This window comes from Pteropus vampyrus, unplaced genomic scaffold (assembly GCF_000151845.1).
Source record: "Pteropus vampyrus isolate Shadow unplaced genomic scaffold, Pvam_2.0 Scaffold271, whole genome shotgun sequence".
In the NCBI taxonomy this organism is placed as follows: Eukaryota; Metazoa; Chordata; class Mammalia; order Chiroptera; family Pteropodidae; genus Pteropus; species Pteropus vampyrus.
In genome coordinates this window covers 1,348,585-1,363,954 of record NW_011889052.1, presented here as the reverse complement: position 1 = coordinate 1,363,954, position 15,370 = coordinate 1,348,585, and the positions used below count along the sequence as shown (strand labels likewise).

The window sequence follows — 15,370 nt, the reverse complement described above, 5'->3', positions numbered from 1 at the left end:
GAGCCCCCCAGCTGAAGAGACTGCTGGAAGGCCGTCAAGGCAGGGAAGAGTTTGGCATCACCTCCCGTCCCTGCTCCGCAGGGGCTTTCCAAACTAGGAGATGGTCGTGACAGGTTTCTTGAGTTAAAACTCACTGACTGAATAGTTAAAGCTATTGTTTGGGCTGTTGACGCCCCGGGTACCCTTCCAGCCATCGTCCTATCTGCTCCCAGGATTCCATATGGTACCCCTTCCCCGCCCGAGTCATGAGAACACTCACTGTGCACCAAATTTTCAGATCAAAATCTGGAACAGGGTTCGGAACTAGTGCTGAGGAAGGAAGGGGGACAAGAGACCCGCAAGCAGAAGAAAGGATGTGAGACGGAGCTGAGACAGCCCCCCTAAAAGGATAGAGGCGGATGAGGGCGGTGATCTCCAGCGAGGGTGGAGGCTCCAAGGGCAGCAACACTCCGCGCGCTGATCAGCACCGTGGGTAGCGCTTTTGCTTTGCCCTCAATAAAGATGGCGGCAAAAGCTTCTCTAGTCAGAGCTACCATGCGCGATGGGCTGTACCACTGGATTTGGGGCTTCGGGGCAGAAGTGGAACGAACCATCGCGTCGGACGGGAGCCATGTTGGAACGGCGGGAGGCGGCAGCAGCGTCGGGGATGCTGTGGTGGGGGAGGCAAAAGCCGGGGCCGCACGCCAAAGGGGCTCTGGCCGCGGAGTAGATGGTGCCCAGAGGGTGGTGGCGGTGGCGCGGAGCGACAGGCCGAGAAGCCGGGGACCGGGGCGGCAGCAGGAGCCCGGGAGGGGGCCCGAGCGGCCGGGCGGGCCCAAGGCCCGGACCGAGGCGGGAGGCGGTGGAGGCCGTGTGGGGAGGCGGAGGGTGATGGCGAGGCAGCCGCCGTGGTGGGGTCTCAGGGGGGCGACGACCCCGCTACTCCTGTTCCTTCTCCTCTCTTTGTTCCCTCTCAGCCGGGAGGAGCTGGGGGGCGGCGGGGACCAAGGCTGGGACCCAGGGGTAGCTGCCGCTACGGGGCTAGGGACGCGGATCGGCGGCGGAGCCTCAGCTCTTTGTCCCGAGCCACCCGGGGCCCGGGAGGATGAAGAGCCTAGCCTGGGAGTCAGGGAGACCATCTTCGTGGGGCTCAGAGGGGGAAGGCAAAGCGCCCAGAGTGGTCGACGGTCCCCTGAGCAGCCTGACGCGGAGCTAGGGGCGGAATACGGGGTCCGAGCCTTAGGCAGCCGCGGGCGAGAGAGAGGACAGGGACCGGGGTTTCTGTTATGCTGGCGCCCAGAGGTCTCCTCTTGCGGGCGGACAGGACCCTTACGAAGAGATAGTTTGTCGCCAGTGGCTCTGTCCCCAAGGGTCTCAGGCCAAGAGGACAGCTCGCCCTTCCCTTCGGACCTTCTAGTTCGGCCCCGTGGTTCCAAGCCGGTGTCTTCCCAGAGAAATGCTGGGATAGGCGCCCCCCAAAAAGTGGGAACCACACGTTGCTGTGGGGAGTTGTGGCCGCCGGGGCACAAAGCTCAGAGCGAGAGAACCACATCTCGAGCCTGGAGGACAGTCCCCCGGGCAGATTATCCTCCCGGAGCTGCGGGATCTGGCCCCGGGCTGGATTCAGCACCGCGCATGGCGAGGACAGCTCCCGCATCTGGTTCAGCACCGCGCGATTATCGGACAGCTCCCGAGCCGACGCCCAAGCGCATGCGCTCCCGCGGTCTTTTCCGCCGCCGCTTCCTCCCGCAGCACCCGGGGCCGCGCCCCCCGGGAACCTCGGCCCGTCCAGAAGCCTGGAGAATACCCCCAGCGAGCCGGGTCCGCCCCCGTCGTGCCGCGAACCGCCACCCGCAGTTTCCGCAGTACAACTATCAGGCGCTAGTGCCCGAGAACGAGGCGTCAGGCACCGTGGTGCTACGCGTAGCGGCGCAGGACCCGGACGCGGGCGAGGCCGGGCGCCTAGTGTACTCTCTGGCTGCGCTCATGAACAGCCGCTCGCTGGAGCTGTTTAGCATCGACGCTCAGAGCGGCCTCATCCGCACGGAGGCTGCTCTGGACCGCGAAAGCATGGAGCGCCACTACCTGCGAGTGACGGCGCAGGACCACGGCTCGCCGCGCCTCTCGGCCACCACGATGGTGGCCGTTACAGTGGTCGACCGTAACGACCACTCGCCGGTGTTTGAGCAGGCGCAATACCGGGAGACGCTTCGCGAGAACGTGGAGGAGGGCTACCCCATCCTGCAGTTGCGTGCCACAGACGGGGACGCGCCCCCCAATGCCAACCTGCGTTATCGCTTCGTGGGGCCATCAGCTGCTCGCGCCGCCGCTGCCGCCGCCTTCGAGATTGATCCGCGCTCCGGCCTCATCAGCACCAGCGGTCGCGTGGACCGCGAGCACATGGAAAGCTACGAGCTGGTGGTGGAGGCCAGCGACCAGGGCCAAGAACCCGGGCCGCGCTCTGCCACCGTACGTGTGCATATAACAGTGCTGGACGAGAACGACAACGCGCCTCAGTTTAGCGAGAAGCGCTACGTCGCGCAGGTGCGCGAGGATGTGCGCCCCCATACGGTGGTGCTACGCGTCACAGCCACCGACCGCGACAAGGACGCGAACGGACTGGTGCACTACAACATCATCAGCGGCAATAGCCGCGGCCACTTCGCCATCGACAGCCTCACAGGCGAGATCCAGGTGGTGGCACCGCTGGACTTTGAGGCAGAACGAGAGTACGCCTTGCGCATCAGGGCGCAGGATGCAGGTCGGCCTCCGCTGTCCAACAACACGGGCCTGGCCAGCATCCAGGTGGTGGACATCAATGACCATACTCCTATCTTCGTCAGCACCCCCTTCCAGGTCTCTGTCCTGGAAAATGCGCCCTTAGGTCACTCGGTCATCCACATTCAGGCAGTGGATGCAGACCATGGGGAGAATGCCAGATTAGAGTACTCCCTTACTGGTGTGGCGTCTGACACGCCCTTTGTGATAAACAGCGCCACTGGCTGGGTCTCTGTGAGTGGTCCCCTGGACCGTGAGTCTGTGGAGCATTACTTCTTTGGTGTGGAGGCCCGAGATCATGGCTCACCTCCACTCTCAGCCTCAGCCAGTGTCACAGTGACTGTGCTGGATGTTAATGACAATCGGCCTGAATTCACAATGAAGGAGTACCACCTACGGCTGAATGAGGATGCGGCTGTGGGCACCAGTGTGGTCAGTGTGACTGCTGTAGACCGTGATGCCAACAGTGCCATCAGCTACCAGATCACAGGCGGCAACACTCGGAATCGCTTTGCCATCAGCACCCAGGGTGGTATAGGTCTGGTGACGCTGGCTCTGCCACTAGACTACAAGCAGGAACGCTACTTCAAGCTGGTGCTAACTGCATCTGATCGTGCCCTTCACGATCACTGCCATGTGCACATCAACATCACAGATGCCAACACTCACCGGCCTGTCTTTCAAAGTGCTCACTACTCAGTGAGTGTGAATGAGGATCGGCCAGTGGGTAGCACCGTGGTGGTCATCAGTGCCTCTGATGATGACGTGGGTGAGAATGCTCGTATCACCTATCTACTGGAGGACAACCTGCCCCAGTTCCGCATTGATGCAGACTCAGGGGCCATTACACTACAGGCCACGCTGGACTATGAGGATCAGGTGACCTACACTCTGGCTATTACAGCTCGAGACAATGGCATCCCACAGAAGGCAGACACCACTTATGTGGAGGTGATGGTCAATGATGTGAATGATAATGCTCCGCAGTTTGTGGCCTCCCACTACACGGGGCTGGTCTCTGAGGATGCCCCACCTTTCACCAGTGTTCTGCAGATCTCAGCCACTGACCGGGATGCTCATGCTAATGGCCGGGTCCAGTACACTTTCCAGAATGGGGAAGATGGGGATGGAGATTTTACCATTGAGCCCACCTCTGGCATTGTCCGCACGGTGAGGCGGCTGGATCGGGAGGCCATGCCAGTGTATGAACTTACTGCCTACGCTGTGGACCGAGGTGTGCCTCCACTGCGGACTCCAGTCAGCATCCAGGTGACAGTGCAGGATGTGAACGACAACGCACCTGTCTTCCCAGCTGAGGAGTTTGAGGTGCGAGTAAAGGAGAACAGCATCGTGGGTTCGGTGGTGGCCCAGATCACGGCAGTGGACCCTGATGAAGGCCCCAATGCCCATATAATGTACCAGATTGTGGAGGGGAACATCCCTGAGCTGTTCCAAATGGACATCTTCTCTGGAGAGTTGACGGCACTCATTGACCTGGACTACGAGGCTCGCCAGGAATATGTGATTGTGGTGCAGGCCACGTCTGCCCCTCTGGTCAGTCGGGCCACTGTGCATGTCCGCCTGGTTGACCAGAATGATAATAGCCCTGTGCTCAACAACTTCCAGATCCTCTTCAACAACTATGTATCCAACCGTTCAGACACCTTCCCCTCAGGCATCATTGGGCGCATCCCAGCTTACGACCCTGATGTCTCAGACCACCTCTTCTACTCCTTCGAGCGGGGCAATGAGCTGCAGCTGTTGGTGGTCAACCAGACCAGCGGGGAGCTTCGACTCAGCCGAAAGCTAGACAACAACCGCCCGCTGGTAGCCTCCATGTTGGTGACTGTCACAGGTGAGAGGTGGAGGCAGGCAAGTGACCCAGTGACCACAACCTGTCAGGGCCTCAGGAGCCCCACAGGGCACCTCAAACCAAAGAGAGATTTCCAAGAATCCCTTAAGTGCTAGGTTCCTTCACCTCCCAGGATCAGCCATAGACCTCACGGGTTAGGTTTATATAGTCCCTGCTTAGGTTCTTGGGAAGTCTTTACAGAATCCCAAAGATTCTAGGGCATCTAGCAGACCCCATAATGACCATAGGAACTGTCTGCTACTCTAGGACCTCTAAAAGTCTGGAGGTCCTGGGTTAATGCTCTGGAGGTTGCAGGAAAAGCCAGCATGGACCAGTCAGCCCATATCACACCTCTGTTCAGATGATGGGTTATTTGGGGTCCAGTCTGACCCTCACCCCATCTGTGCAGGAGAGGGAAGCCAAAATATTAGTGGTCAGGAACAGCAGCTTACTCTGGCAGCTTCAGTCAGACAGTGGGCCCACATTGGCTTGGCTACTATCCAAGGGACCAACTAAGGCCCTGTGCTTTGGGAATATGTCCGGAGGCCCGCCTGCCTCTCTCCTGCCTTCACAGCCCTAGGCTTTCACAAAGCCTTCCCTAATAGGAGGATGCAGGTGGGAGAGGCTCTTGCAATCCTGCCTACTGGAGGCTACAGAGGTTGGGAGACAGGCTTTACTGGTGTTCGTTCCCCATTTCTGGAGTGTGGATTCCTGGCACTGCCAAAGAAGGCACAGCCTCCATTTACCCATCAGTTCACTGAACGGCCAACCTTCATTGCCCACCCGCAGTGTGCTAGGGTCTGGGCACAAGGCATATGAGTACCTCATCCTCATTCCTGGGGCTGGCTGCTGAGATCACAGGACCCAGGTCTGAGGTGATGGGCAGCTTGCTGATCCAAGAATGCTGAGGGTGGGGAGGTCAGGGTGCAAGACCTCCTGGAGAGAAGGATCTTGCTGACTCAGGGGAATGGGGTTGAGTGGTCACAGGCCCTTTTCTAATGCCATGGGAAAGTAGTTTGCTGACTAGAGAAAGGGATTGGGTGATCCCTGACTTAGAACCCACTGGTTTTTTGTTTGTTCGTTTGTTTTGTTTTGTTTTGCAACTTTATTATTGTTTTTTTTATTCCTCTATTTTTTGGAGGGGGATGTTTTGCTGATTCTGCAATGCTGGTGGATTGGGAAGATGAGTGGTCAATGGCGCTAGCACCTCTTTGTGTCCTGAGTGGGCCTGGCCTGCTGACCATGATAACTTGGGAAAGGGTGTTACTGACCACTTAGGGCCCTTCTTGTGTTCTGTTGGAGCGATGGCTTGCTGACCCATGGGCACGGTGCTGAGGAGTTCTGGGTGGTGGTGCTGGTTGATCCCTGGCTCAGGCCCCTCAAGTGTTGGAGGGAGGGGAGAAGCAGCAGCAACTCGTTAATACCTTGACATCGAAGTACCTGTGATCATAAGCCCCAGACCCCTTTGCTTCCAGGCAGGGTCAAACTGCTGACTCAGATGCTGGGGGACTGGGCAGTCATCTCTGGCCACAGCCCTCTCGTATCCCAAGGAGGGCAGCCTCTGACCCCAGACTGACCACTGCCCCTACCCCTACCCACAGATGGGTTGCACAGCGTCACCGCACAGTGTGTGCTGCGCGTGGTCATCATCACGGAGGAGTTGCTGGCCAACAGCCTGACCGTGCGCCTCGAGAACATGTGGCAGGAGCGCTTCCTGTCGCCGCTGTTAGGCCACTTTTTGGAAGGCGTGGCCGCGGTACTCGCCACGCCCGCCGAGGACATCTTCATCTTCAACATCCAGAACGACACGGACGTGGGGGGCACCGTGCTCAACGTGAGTTTCTCAGCGCTGGCGCCGCGCGGGGCTGGGGCTCGTGCCGCCGGCCCCTGGTTCAGCTCTGAGGAGCTGCAGGAGCAGCTGTACGTGCGGCGCGCCGCACTCGCCGCGCGCTCCCTTCTGGACGTGCTGCCCTTCGACGACAACGTGTGCCTGCGGGAGCCCTGCGAGAACTACATGAAGTGCGTGTCGGTGCTGCGCTTTGACTCCTCTGCGCCCTTCCTGGCCTCGGCCTCCACGCTCTTCCGACCCATCCAGCCCATCGCAGGCCTGCGCTGCCGCTGCCCGCCCGGCTTCACCGGGGACTTCTGCGAGACCGAGCTCGACCTCTGCTACTCCAACCCCTGCCGCAACGGCGGCGCCTGCGCGCGGCGCGAGGGCGGCTACACCTGCGTCTGCCGGCCGCGCTTCACAGGTGAGCGAGCGAGCCGGGGCTTCACAGGCGAGCAGGGTGTGGGGGCGGGGTCCAGACCAGAGCTGGGGGTACAGGCAGAGCCTGAGGGCAGAACCACAATGCAAGTAAGGACTGGGTATCACTCTTGAGCCAACCTAGTTCCGATTGGGCGCCATGAGACCAGAAGACTTAGAGCCTGGCTCAGAGACAGCCAGGGCCAAGGACTAAAGCAAAGGAGCCCTGGCCGTGGGCATGGGCCGGGCCCTGAGGGTCTGTGGTAGTGGACCAGGTGGGACCATGGGAGAGACGGGGCCTTCTTGGGCAGGGGCGGGTGTGGTCGTGGCATCCTCTGACCTCGGTTTGACCCTAGGGGAAGACTGCGAATTGGACACAGAGGCCGGACGCTGCGTGCCCGGCGTCTGCCGCAACGGGGGCACCTGTGCCAACGGGTCGGACGGTGGCTTCCGCTGCCAGTGCCCAGCGGGCGGCGCCTTCGAGGGCCCGCGCTGCGAGGTGGCAGCGCGCTCCTTCCCACCCAGCTCCTTTGTCATGTTTCGCGGTCTGCGGCAGCGCTTCCACCTCACACTGTCCCTCTCGTAGGTGCCCGCCCCATATCTCTGCGCGCCTCTACGCCCCCCCGCGCCCCGCTCTACCTACATGAGTCAGACTCCATTCCTGACTGCCCCTCCTGACTCCCACGGGACACCTGCCAGGGTGTCTCTGAGCATCCCTGCTCCTCACGTTGGCTGCAGTGGCCTCACCTGGCAGGTCTCACCCACTCTCATTACTTCCTCTTACCATCCTCCCCCGTACCAGCCTGGGCGGGCACCCCCCGCCCCCAACCTTCCTGTCAGTGGATGGTGGGTGAGAAGAGGTGTCTGGCTTGTGACCCACCCTGACCACCCCACCCAGGTTCGCAACAGTGCAGCCAAGTGGGCTTCTCTTCTACAACGGGCGCCTGAACGAGAAGCACGACTTCCTGGCCCTGGAGCTGGTGGCTGGGCAAGTGCGGCTCACATATTCCACGGGTGGGTGCCGCCAGGGTGTGGGCAGGCAAGTGGGTGCATGTGTGGGTGAGACGGGCGCGGGTGCAAGCCCCAAGTCCCCTCGGGTTTGCCTCACTGCACACCTGAACATGCACCTCCACGCCAAACAGACCTCAGTGAGGACCTGGTTCCCGTGGCCATTCCCTGTGGGAAAGTCCATCCGTCCAAGGAGTGTGTGCTTCTCCTATCTGTCCAAAGGCACTCGGTCCAGCCAGTATGGTCACCAGTGTGTGTGTGGGGGGGTGATCTTAAGCATGCAGGGTCACCTTGGGAGTAGCTGTGCCTGCACGACTTGGGGGGGAGGGCAACTTATCAGCTCCAGCCAACCCTCCAAATGCATCCTCCCAACAGGCGAGTCCAACACGGTGGTCAGCCCCACAGTTCCAGGGGGCCTGAGTGACGGGCAGTGGCACACAGTGCATCTGAGATACTACAACAAGGTCGGCATCACCCTTGGCCTGGAAGTATGGGGGGAGCTGGGATGCCTGATTCTGACCCTCAGGGGTCACCCTGGGGTTCCCGCTGAATCATGTGCCTGGGTCTTTAGCCCCGAACAGATGCCCTGGGGGGTGCTCAGGGCCCCTCCAAGGACAAGGTGGCTGTGCTGAGCGTGGATGACTGTGATGTGGCTGTGGCTCTGCAGTTTGGTGCCGAGATTGGCAACTACTCATGCGCGGCTGCCGGCATGCAAACGAGCTCCAAGAAGTGAGGCCCCCAGCCCTGGTCCCCTTGCCCTCTGGCTGCCAAAGCCCCTCTCAACCCTTCATACATCCCACTCCTCACTGTGGCCTGCCAAAGCCCCCATTCTTCCCCCAGCCGCCAGTGTCCCTCTCCCCACTAGGATCCTGAGACCGCACCTCCCCTTCACTTCTCCATCCCCCGCCCCAGGTACCCACACGCCTCACTCAGCTCTTCCACCTTCCCCAGACCATCTGCCCATCATGAGCTCTCCTCTGCATCCCCAACGGAAGTAAAGCCCCGGCTGCTCGCCCAACCTGGCCTTACCCTCCCTCCTCAACCACCTTACCCTCTGAGTCCTACCCGCTCCGCTTCCTATGGCCCCCAGGAGCAATCCCACCCTGGCTCCAGTCCCATCAATGACCCGGACCTCTGACCCCCAGGTCCCTGGACCTGACGGGACCTTTGCTCCTGGGGGGTGTTCCCAACCTGCCCGAGAACTTCCCCGTGTCCCACAAGGACTTCATCGGCTGCATGCGGGACCTGAACATTGACGGCCGCAGAGTGGACATGGCGGCCTTTGTTGCAAACAATGGCACCATGGCAGGTAGGCCATGTCCCCATTATAGGGAGTGGGGTGGACGGCTACATGGTACAACTTCAAATCTGACCTCACACCCCTGTTTCCTTTGATGACAAGCACAGTCTGGCCTTTAGGGCCCACCTCCTACCAAGTCTACCCCTGAGACAACATGGGATTGAGGTCATGGCCACTTTTGGCCCCTCTGAACCCTTTGTTCTGTCTAGCACTGTGGCCCACCTTCGGGTCTCATATCCTGCATGTGCCTTCCTTTCCTAGGCTGCCAGGCCAAGCTGCACTTCTGTGACTCAAACCCGTGCAAGAACAGCGGCTTCTGCTCAGAGCGCTGGGGTGGCTTCAGCTGCGACTGCCCCGTGGGCTTTGGTGGCAAAGACTGTCGGCTTAGTGAGTGGGAGCGTGGGGCAGGAGGGACCTGCAGGGTGAGTTCTGTCCCTGAGGTGGGGCCTCTGACCCTGCTCCTTTTATCCCCTCAGCTATGGCCCATCCTCACCATTTCCATGGCAACGGCACGCTGAGATGGGACTTTGGAAATGACATGGCTGTGTCTGTGCCGTGGTACCTGGGGCTGGCATTTCGGACACGGGCGACGCAGGGGATCCTGATGCAAGTGCAGGCTGGGCCACACAGCACACTCCTCTGTCAGGTGTGTCTGTCCTCCTGACCCCTCCCCAGACCCTCAGCTCTCAATCACTAATGCCACCAGCAACATTCCTATGGGTTCGGGCCTGGTCGCATGGCATATTTCTCTGTGGCTGTACTCACCACACTTGACCCTGCTCTGGACCCTGGTTCTCGGTCCTCTTTCCCACCATGATCTCCTCTGCAGGTGCAGGGCACCAGCATAGCTCTCCTGTGTTACTTGCACCAATCCACGACCTCTGGTCCTGATCTCTGACCCCTAACCTCGCTCTCAGCAACACAGAGTCCCTGGGTACAGCGTCCTATGTGCCAGATTTAGCCCTGCTCCTACTGTTCTGACTTCTGACATTCTTGACCTCTGAGCACCCTGATTTTACCTCCTAATACTCCCAGCCCCTGCCTAACTTGGGGCTCTGACCCCAGGGCTATGCCTCTCTACCCACAGCTGGATCGAGGGTTGCTGTCTGTGACGGTGACCAGGGGCTCGGGCCGTGCTGCCCACCTCCTTCTGGACCAGGTGACTGTCAGTGACGGCCGGTGGCACGATCTGAGGCTGGAGTTGCAGGAAGAGCCAGGTGGCCGGCGGGGCCACCATGTCCTCATGGTCTCACTGGACTTTAGCCTCTTCCAGGTCTGACCTCTGACCCTGGGGTAGTCCATTTGAAGTCTTCCAACCAGACCACCTCATCTGATCCCACCTCTAGTGCAGCCCCTCTAAACGCCCTCCCTTGCCCATAGTCTGATGTTCTCTCCCTAGTCTGCCTCCTCATACCCTGCTCTGAGCCCACCCTGCCAGCCAGGCTGGTCCACTGCCAAGCTCTCCTCATGTGAAGGAGGCTGCTCAGATTTCTGGCCTGGTCTTGGAGTATGTCTGCAGCCAGCACTTTGCCTAACTCCTGGAAATCCCTTCTGGTCTCTGCTCTGATCTCCGTAGCTCAAAATCATGAGATTTCAGGGTCTGTTCCGGGTCCAGGAAAGAGCCCAGCTCTCAGCTGAAACCTTCCTGTCATCCAGCCCTCATGCTCCAGCTCCAGCAGGTGTCTGGAAGAGAGCAGCTCACTTCCAGACCATTCCCCCGGGACAAAGGGACAGGCACGGTTGTGCAGTGCTAGGACAGGCCAAGAATGACTCAGGTCGGGCAGGGGTCCATCAGGCCCCCCAACACCCCCAGTGCTGACTGTCCCCCTCCCCAGGACACCGTGGCAGTGGGGAGTGAACTGCAGGGCCTGAAGGTAAAGCGACTTCATGTGGGAGGCCTGCCCCCCGGCAGCGAAGAGGAGGCTCCTCGGGGTCTGGTTGGCTGTATCCAGGTGGGGGTCAGCATGAGAACATGATATTGGGCGTTAGGGTGAGTGGTTACAGACCAGGGGGCCTTGGGACCTGAAAAGCTGCGTTGACGTGAGGGGTGGTGGGGGGAGGGGATGTGCAGGGACCCAGGGCCGTTGGAGACAGGCCAAGCTTTCTGTGCTGTTGGAGGCGAGTCTTGCACAGGGTTTCAAGGGTCCTCGGAGGTCTGTAACAGGGACGGCATAATTAGGGTTCCTGTGCGGAGACTGAATTGGGGTGTTGGGTGACAGTCCGGTGTTTTTTGGGAGACTGCATGTGACCAGGTGGCTGGCTCTGCAGGTTTTGGGGCTGAGGTGCTTTGACATGGGTCTCACCCCTGGCTGGCTCTGTCTATAGGGAGTATGGCTCGGCTCCACACCTTCGGGGTCCCCGGCCCTGCTTCCCCCCAGCCAGCGAGTGAACGTGGAACCCGGCTGTGTCATGACCGACGCCTGTGCGTCTGGGCCCTGCCCACCCCACGCTGACTGCCGAGACCTCTGGCAGACCTTTTCCTGCAAATGCTGGCCAGGTGGGGCCTAGGGGGCTGGTGTGATCTGGGTGGAACCTGGGGCTCAGGATAAAAACTAAGGGACCTGGAGGGCCTGGAGGAGATGACTGGACTGAGACGGACAGCACCTGCTCCTTCCCATGCTCTGTGGCCAGTGTCCTGAGCTCTCTGACCCAACCCGCAGGTTACTATGGCCCAGGCTGTGTGGACGCCTGCCTCTTGAACCCCTGTCAGAACCAGGGGTCATGTCGGCGCCTCCCAGGAGCCCCCCATGGCTATATCTGTGACTGTGTAGGTGGCTATTTTGGGCACCACTGTGAGCACAGGTAAGGGGCGGGGGCTGAGACGATGGGAAGGCCTGGTGGTGGTAGGGAGGGTCACTGAGCTATCATGGAGGCACTCACCTGGCTGTCCACCCCCAGGATGGACCAGCAGTGCCCGCGGGGCTGGTGGGGGAGCCCAACCTGTGGCCCCTGCAACTGTGATGTTCACAAGGGCTTTGACCCCAACTGCAACAAGACGAACGGGCAGTGTCACTGCAAGGTGCGCCTGGCCCCTGACCCCTGACCTTTTAACTCTTCCTTCGCCCTGTTTTGTGGTTCTTATCTGGCTCGCTGACCTCTGCCCTGACTCAGGCCCTGACCTCTTATCCATCCTGTGACCTAACCGCCATCCCTTGTCCTTGACATCTAACCCCTCCCTTAAGTTTCACTGGAGGCCCAACCTTCCTCCTGGCCTGTGATCGTTGTTCTCGTGACCTGTTGTTGTCCTTCCTGTCCTTCCTCTCCTTCCTCAAGCTCTGATCTCTGACCTTGGGTCCCCGAATCATTCCCAAACAGGAGTTCCACTACCGACCACGGGGCAGCGACTCATGCCTCCCATGTGATTGCTACCCTGTGGGCTCCACCTCGCGTTCATGTGCACCCCACAGCGGGCAGTGTCCCTGTCGCCCAGGAGCCCTTGGCCGCCAGTGCAACAACTGCGATAGTCCTTTTGCAGAAGTGACAGCCAGTGGCTGCCGAGGTGAGCAAGCTCCACACACAGAAGGCCGGCTCTGCCATGCTACCTGCCACCAAGGATCATGGCATGCTTGGCTCCTTGGGCAGGGACTCTGGGAGGCTTCTTTGGGGAGTCACTGATACCCAGGGAGCCTCACATTTGCCCCAAGTACTCTGAGGACCTGTCACAGAATCTGAAAGGCCAGCTCCTGTGAAGCCAGTGGGGAAATAGTGAGGGGTGGGACCTGGGGTGGGTGGTGAAGGGACAGTGGGTGTGGCAGTCACTTGCCCCAGCCCCTGGCCATTTGCCTGAGTGCCTCCCTTCTCCCTAGTGCTCTATGATGCCTGCCCCAAGTCCCTGAGATCTGGTGTGTGGTGGCCTCAGACCAAGTTTGGCATCTTGGCCTCTGTGCCTTGTCCTCGGGGGGCCCTAGGTGAGTACCTGGGGGGCAGGTGCATTGTTGAGGGTGGGGGTAGGCCTGTCATTTGATGCTGGAGCCACCTCTTTTCTTGAGTTGGGTGACCTCGTTTCTGCAAAGAGGTGGGAGTGGAGTATGAGTCCATGAGGGCCCCTTCCCACACCTCACTGAGCCTCCATCTGTTTCTCTTGGCTTCTGGGCAGGATTGCGGGGTGCAGGTAAGGGGTACGTGTTTGCTCAGGTGCGCTGCCCCCTCCCACTGCCAAGCTTTTGCAGAACCCTCTTGCTGCCTGAAGTCCCTGCAGACCCCTCCCCACTGCCTGAGGTCTCTAAAAGCTACTCCCAATGGCTTGAAGTCCCTGGAGGCCCCTTCCCTGCTGTCTGAGGACCCTGAGACCCCTCTCCACTTCCTAAGGTCCTTGCAGGCCCCTCCTCAGTTCCTGAGGTCCCTGCAGGCCTTTCCTTACGGCCTGAGGTCACGAACCCCCTCCCCTCTGAGGACGCTACAGACTCCTCCCCACTGCCTGAGGTCCCTGCTGCAGCCTCCCCTTTGCTTGAGGTCCCCGCAGTGGCTGGACAGAGATCGTCTGTGTATGCATGCTCGTGTGCGTGTCCTTCTGTGCCTGTGCACGCCTCTGAGTCTGTCTTGGAGGGAGGGGGTCCGGTGTTTAAGTTAATATCCCTCTTGCTGATGGCTACAAGCTTCTTTATGACCCAAGTCAATTCTTATGCAACTTCCATCTCAACCACACAGACAATGGAGAGATGGCAGCAAAGTCATCACCGGGGCATTTAAAACTTATGTGAAAACTTCTCTCCCCACCACACTTGGGTCACAAAATACTCCTGGAGAACCTGGTCTGTGTCGGCATGTCTGTGTGTATGTGTAAGAGAGAGCATTGCTTGTGTATCTGAGTGTCTGTCCTGGTCCACACGTCTATGTGTGTGCAGGTGTGAGCACTGGTATGTGTGTGCTTGCCCGGCACCACATGTCTGTGAACCTCTCCTGGCCTATGTGTGTGTGGGTATGTGTGTGTATGGGTGTGTGCACACATGCGGGTGGGTGCACAGCCCTGCCCTTGTGCTCACCATTATAGTTGGTGGTTCAAAATGGCCCACAGAGCCTTCAGGAATTGACTGATAGGCAGCTGGAGCCTGCTGGGGCTGGGGGCTGGGGGCTGGGGGCTGGGACTGTTTCATCCAGATGTCCAGCCACAGGTGCCTAGTACTCTGCTCTCTGCCTCAGAGCTTCCCCTGAGATGTGAGAGGGTTGCTGGGGTCACCTTCTCATTGAAGGTGTCCCAACCCCGAGCCTGACCGGGTCTTGCCTGCCCCAGGTGCTGCTGTACGGCTATGTGACGAGGACCAGGGTTGGCTGGAGCCCGACCTCTTCAACTGTACCTCCCCTGCCTTTCGAGAACTCAATCTGCTGGTGAGACTGCCCAGACCATGCCCTGCACTCAAGACCTGCCTGGCCCCGGCCCCAGCCCTGGCCTCAGCTTCCCCAGGCCTGTGGTAGGCCCCGGACATCATGTCCCAGCCCTGGACATGAGCTTTTCCTGGTTGCCCTTTAACCTGGCCAAACTCTTCCTGTGAGGCTTTTTGAGACAGGCCTAAGGGACCACAGTGACCTCCCCATTTTTGTCCTGGCAGCTGGATGGCCTAGAGCTGAACAAGACAGTACTGGATACCGTGGAGGCCAAGAAGCTGGCTCAGAGGCTACGGGAGGTGACCGGCCACACCGACCACTACTTTAGCCAAGACGTCCGAGTCACTGCCCGCCTGCTGGCCCACCTGTTGGCCTTTGAGAGCCACCAGCAGGGCTTTGGGCTGACAGCCACACAGGATGCTCACTTCAATGAGGTGAGGCTGTGCCCTGTGCTCCCGATGCCCTGGGCCTGGATCCCTGTTCAGGACCTTCCCGACCCCAGGGAAGAGAAGACCTTGGGCTCTCGCTCTCTTTCCTTGTCCTTTTTAGACCCACCCCCTTGCCTGCTGGGGCTCCTCCGGGCACCTGGCCAGACCTCTCAGGCCTGCCCTGTCCCCTCCCACATCCTCACCTGGCTGAGCCCACTTTCCTCTCCCTCCTCCCAGAATCTGCTGTGGGCCGGCTCTGCACTGCTTGCTCCGGAGACAGGGGACCTGTGGGCAGCGCTGGGCCGGCGGGCCCCCGGGGCCTCCCCTGGCAGCGCGGGGCTGGTGCAGCATCTGGAGGAGTACGCGGCCACGCTCGCCAGGAACATGGAACTCACGTACCTGAATCCCGTGGGGCTGGTGACACCCAACATCAGTATGTGGCGGGTGGGGTGGGGGGG

General features: G+C 60.1%; 1 protein-coding gene across 1 annotated transcript in view; it reads left to right on the top strand.

Annotated features, from left to right (window-relative positions):
• Nucleotides 1-870: 870 nt before the first annotated feature.
• The window catches only part of CELSR3 (cadherin EGF LAG seven-pass G-type receptor 3), a 21,229-nt gene continuing 6,729 nt past the window's right edge, over nucleotides 871-15,370 (top strand). The window contains exons 1-20 of the mRNA XM_011375455.1: nucleotides 871-4,612; nucleotides 6,211-6,861; nucleotides 7,211-7,436; nucleotides 7,753-7,868; nucleotides 8,238-8,326; nucleotides 8,434-8,591; nucleotides 9,008-9,171; nucleotides 9,424-9,549; nucleotides 9,639-9,808; nucleotides 10,250-10,435; nucleotides 10,998-11,114; nucleotides 11,488-11,659; nucleotides 11,823-11,964; nucleotides 12,061-12,181; nucleotides 12,478-12,661; nucleotides 12,969-13,070; nucleotides 13,259-13,273; nucleotides 14,393-14,487; nucleotides 14,709-14,918; nucleotides 15,150-15,352. Coding sequence (XP_011373757.1) covers nucleotides 871-4,612; nucleotides 6,211-6,861; nucleotides 7,211-7,436; nucleotides 7,753-7,868; nucleotides 8,238-8,326; nucleotides 8,434-8,591; nucleotides 9,008-9,171; nucleotides 9,424-9,549; nucleotides 9,639-9,808; nucleotides 10,250-10,435; nucleotides 10,998-11,114; nucleotides 11,488-11,659; nucleotides 11,823-11,964; nucleotides 12,061-12,181; nucleotides 12,478-12,661; nucleotides 12,969-13,070; nucleotides 13,259-13,273; nucleotides 14,393-14,487; nucleotides 14,709-14,918; nucleotides 15,150-15,352 — 6,989 coding nt within the window. The remainder of the gene's footprint in view (nucleotides 4,613-6,210; nucleotides 6,862-7,210; nucleotides 7,437-7,752; nucleotides 7,869-8,237; nucleotides 8,327-8,433; nucleotides 8,592-9,007; nucleotides 9,172-9,423; nucleotides 9,550-9,638; nucleotides 9,809-10,249; nucleotides 10,436-10,997; nucleotides 11,115-11,487; nucleotides 11,660-11,822; nucleotides 11,965-12,060; nucleotides 12,182-12,477; nucleotides 12,662-12,968; nucleotides 13,071-13,258; nucleotides 13,274-14,392; nucleotides 14,488-14,708; nucleotides 14,919-15,149; nucleotides 15,353-15,370) is intronic.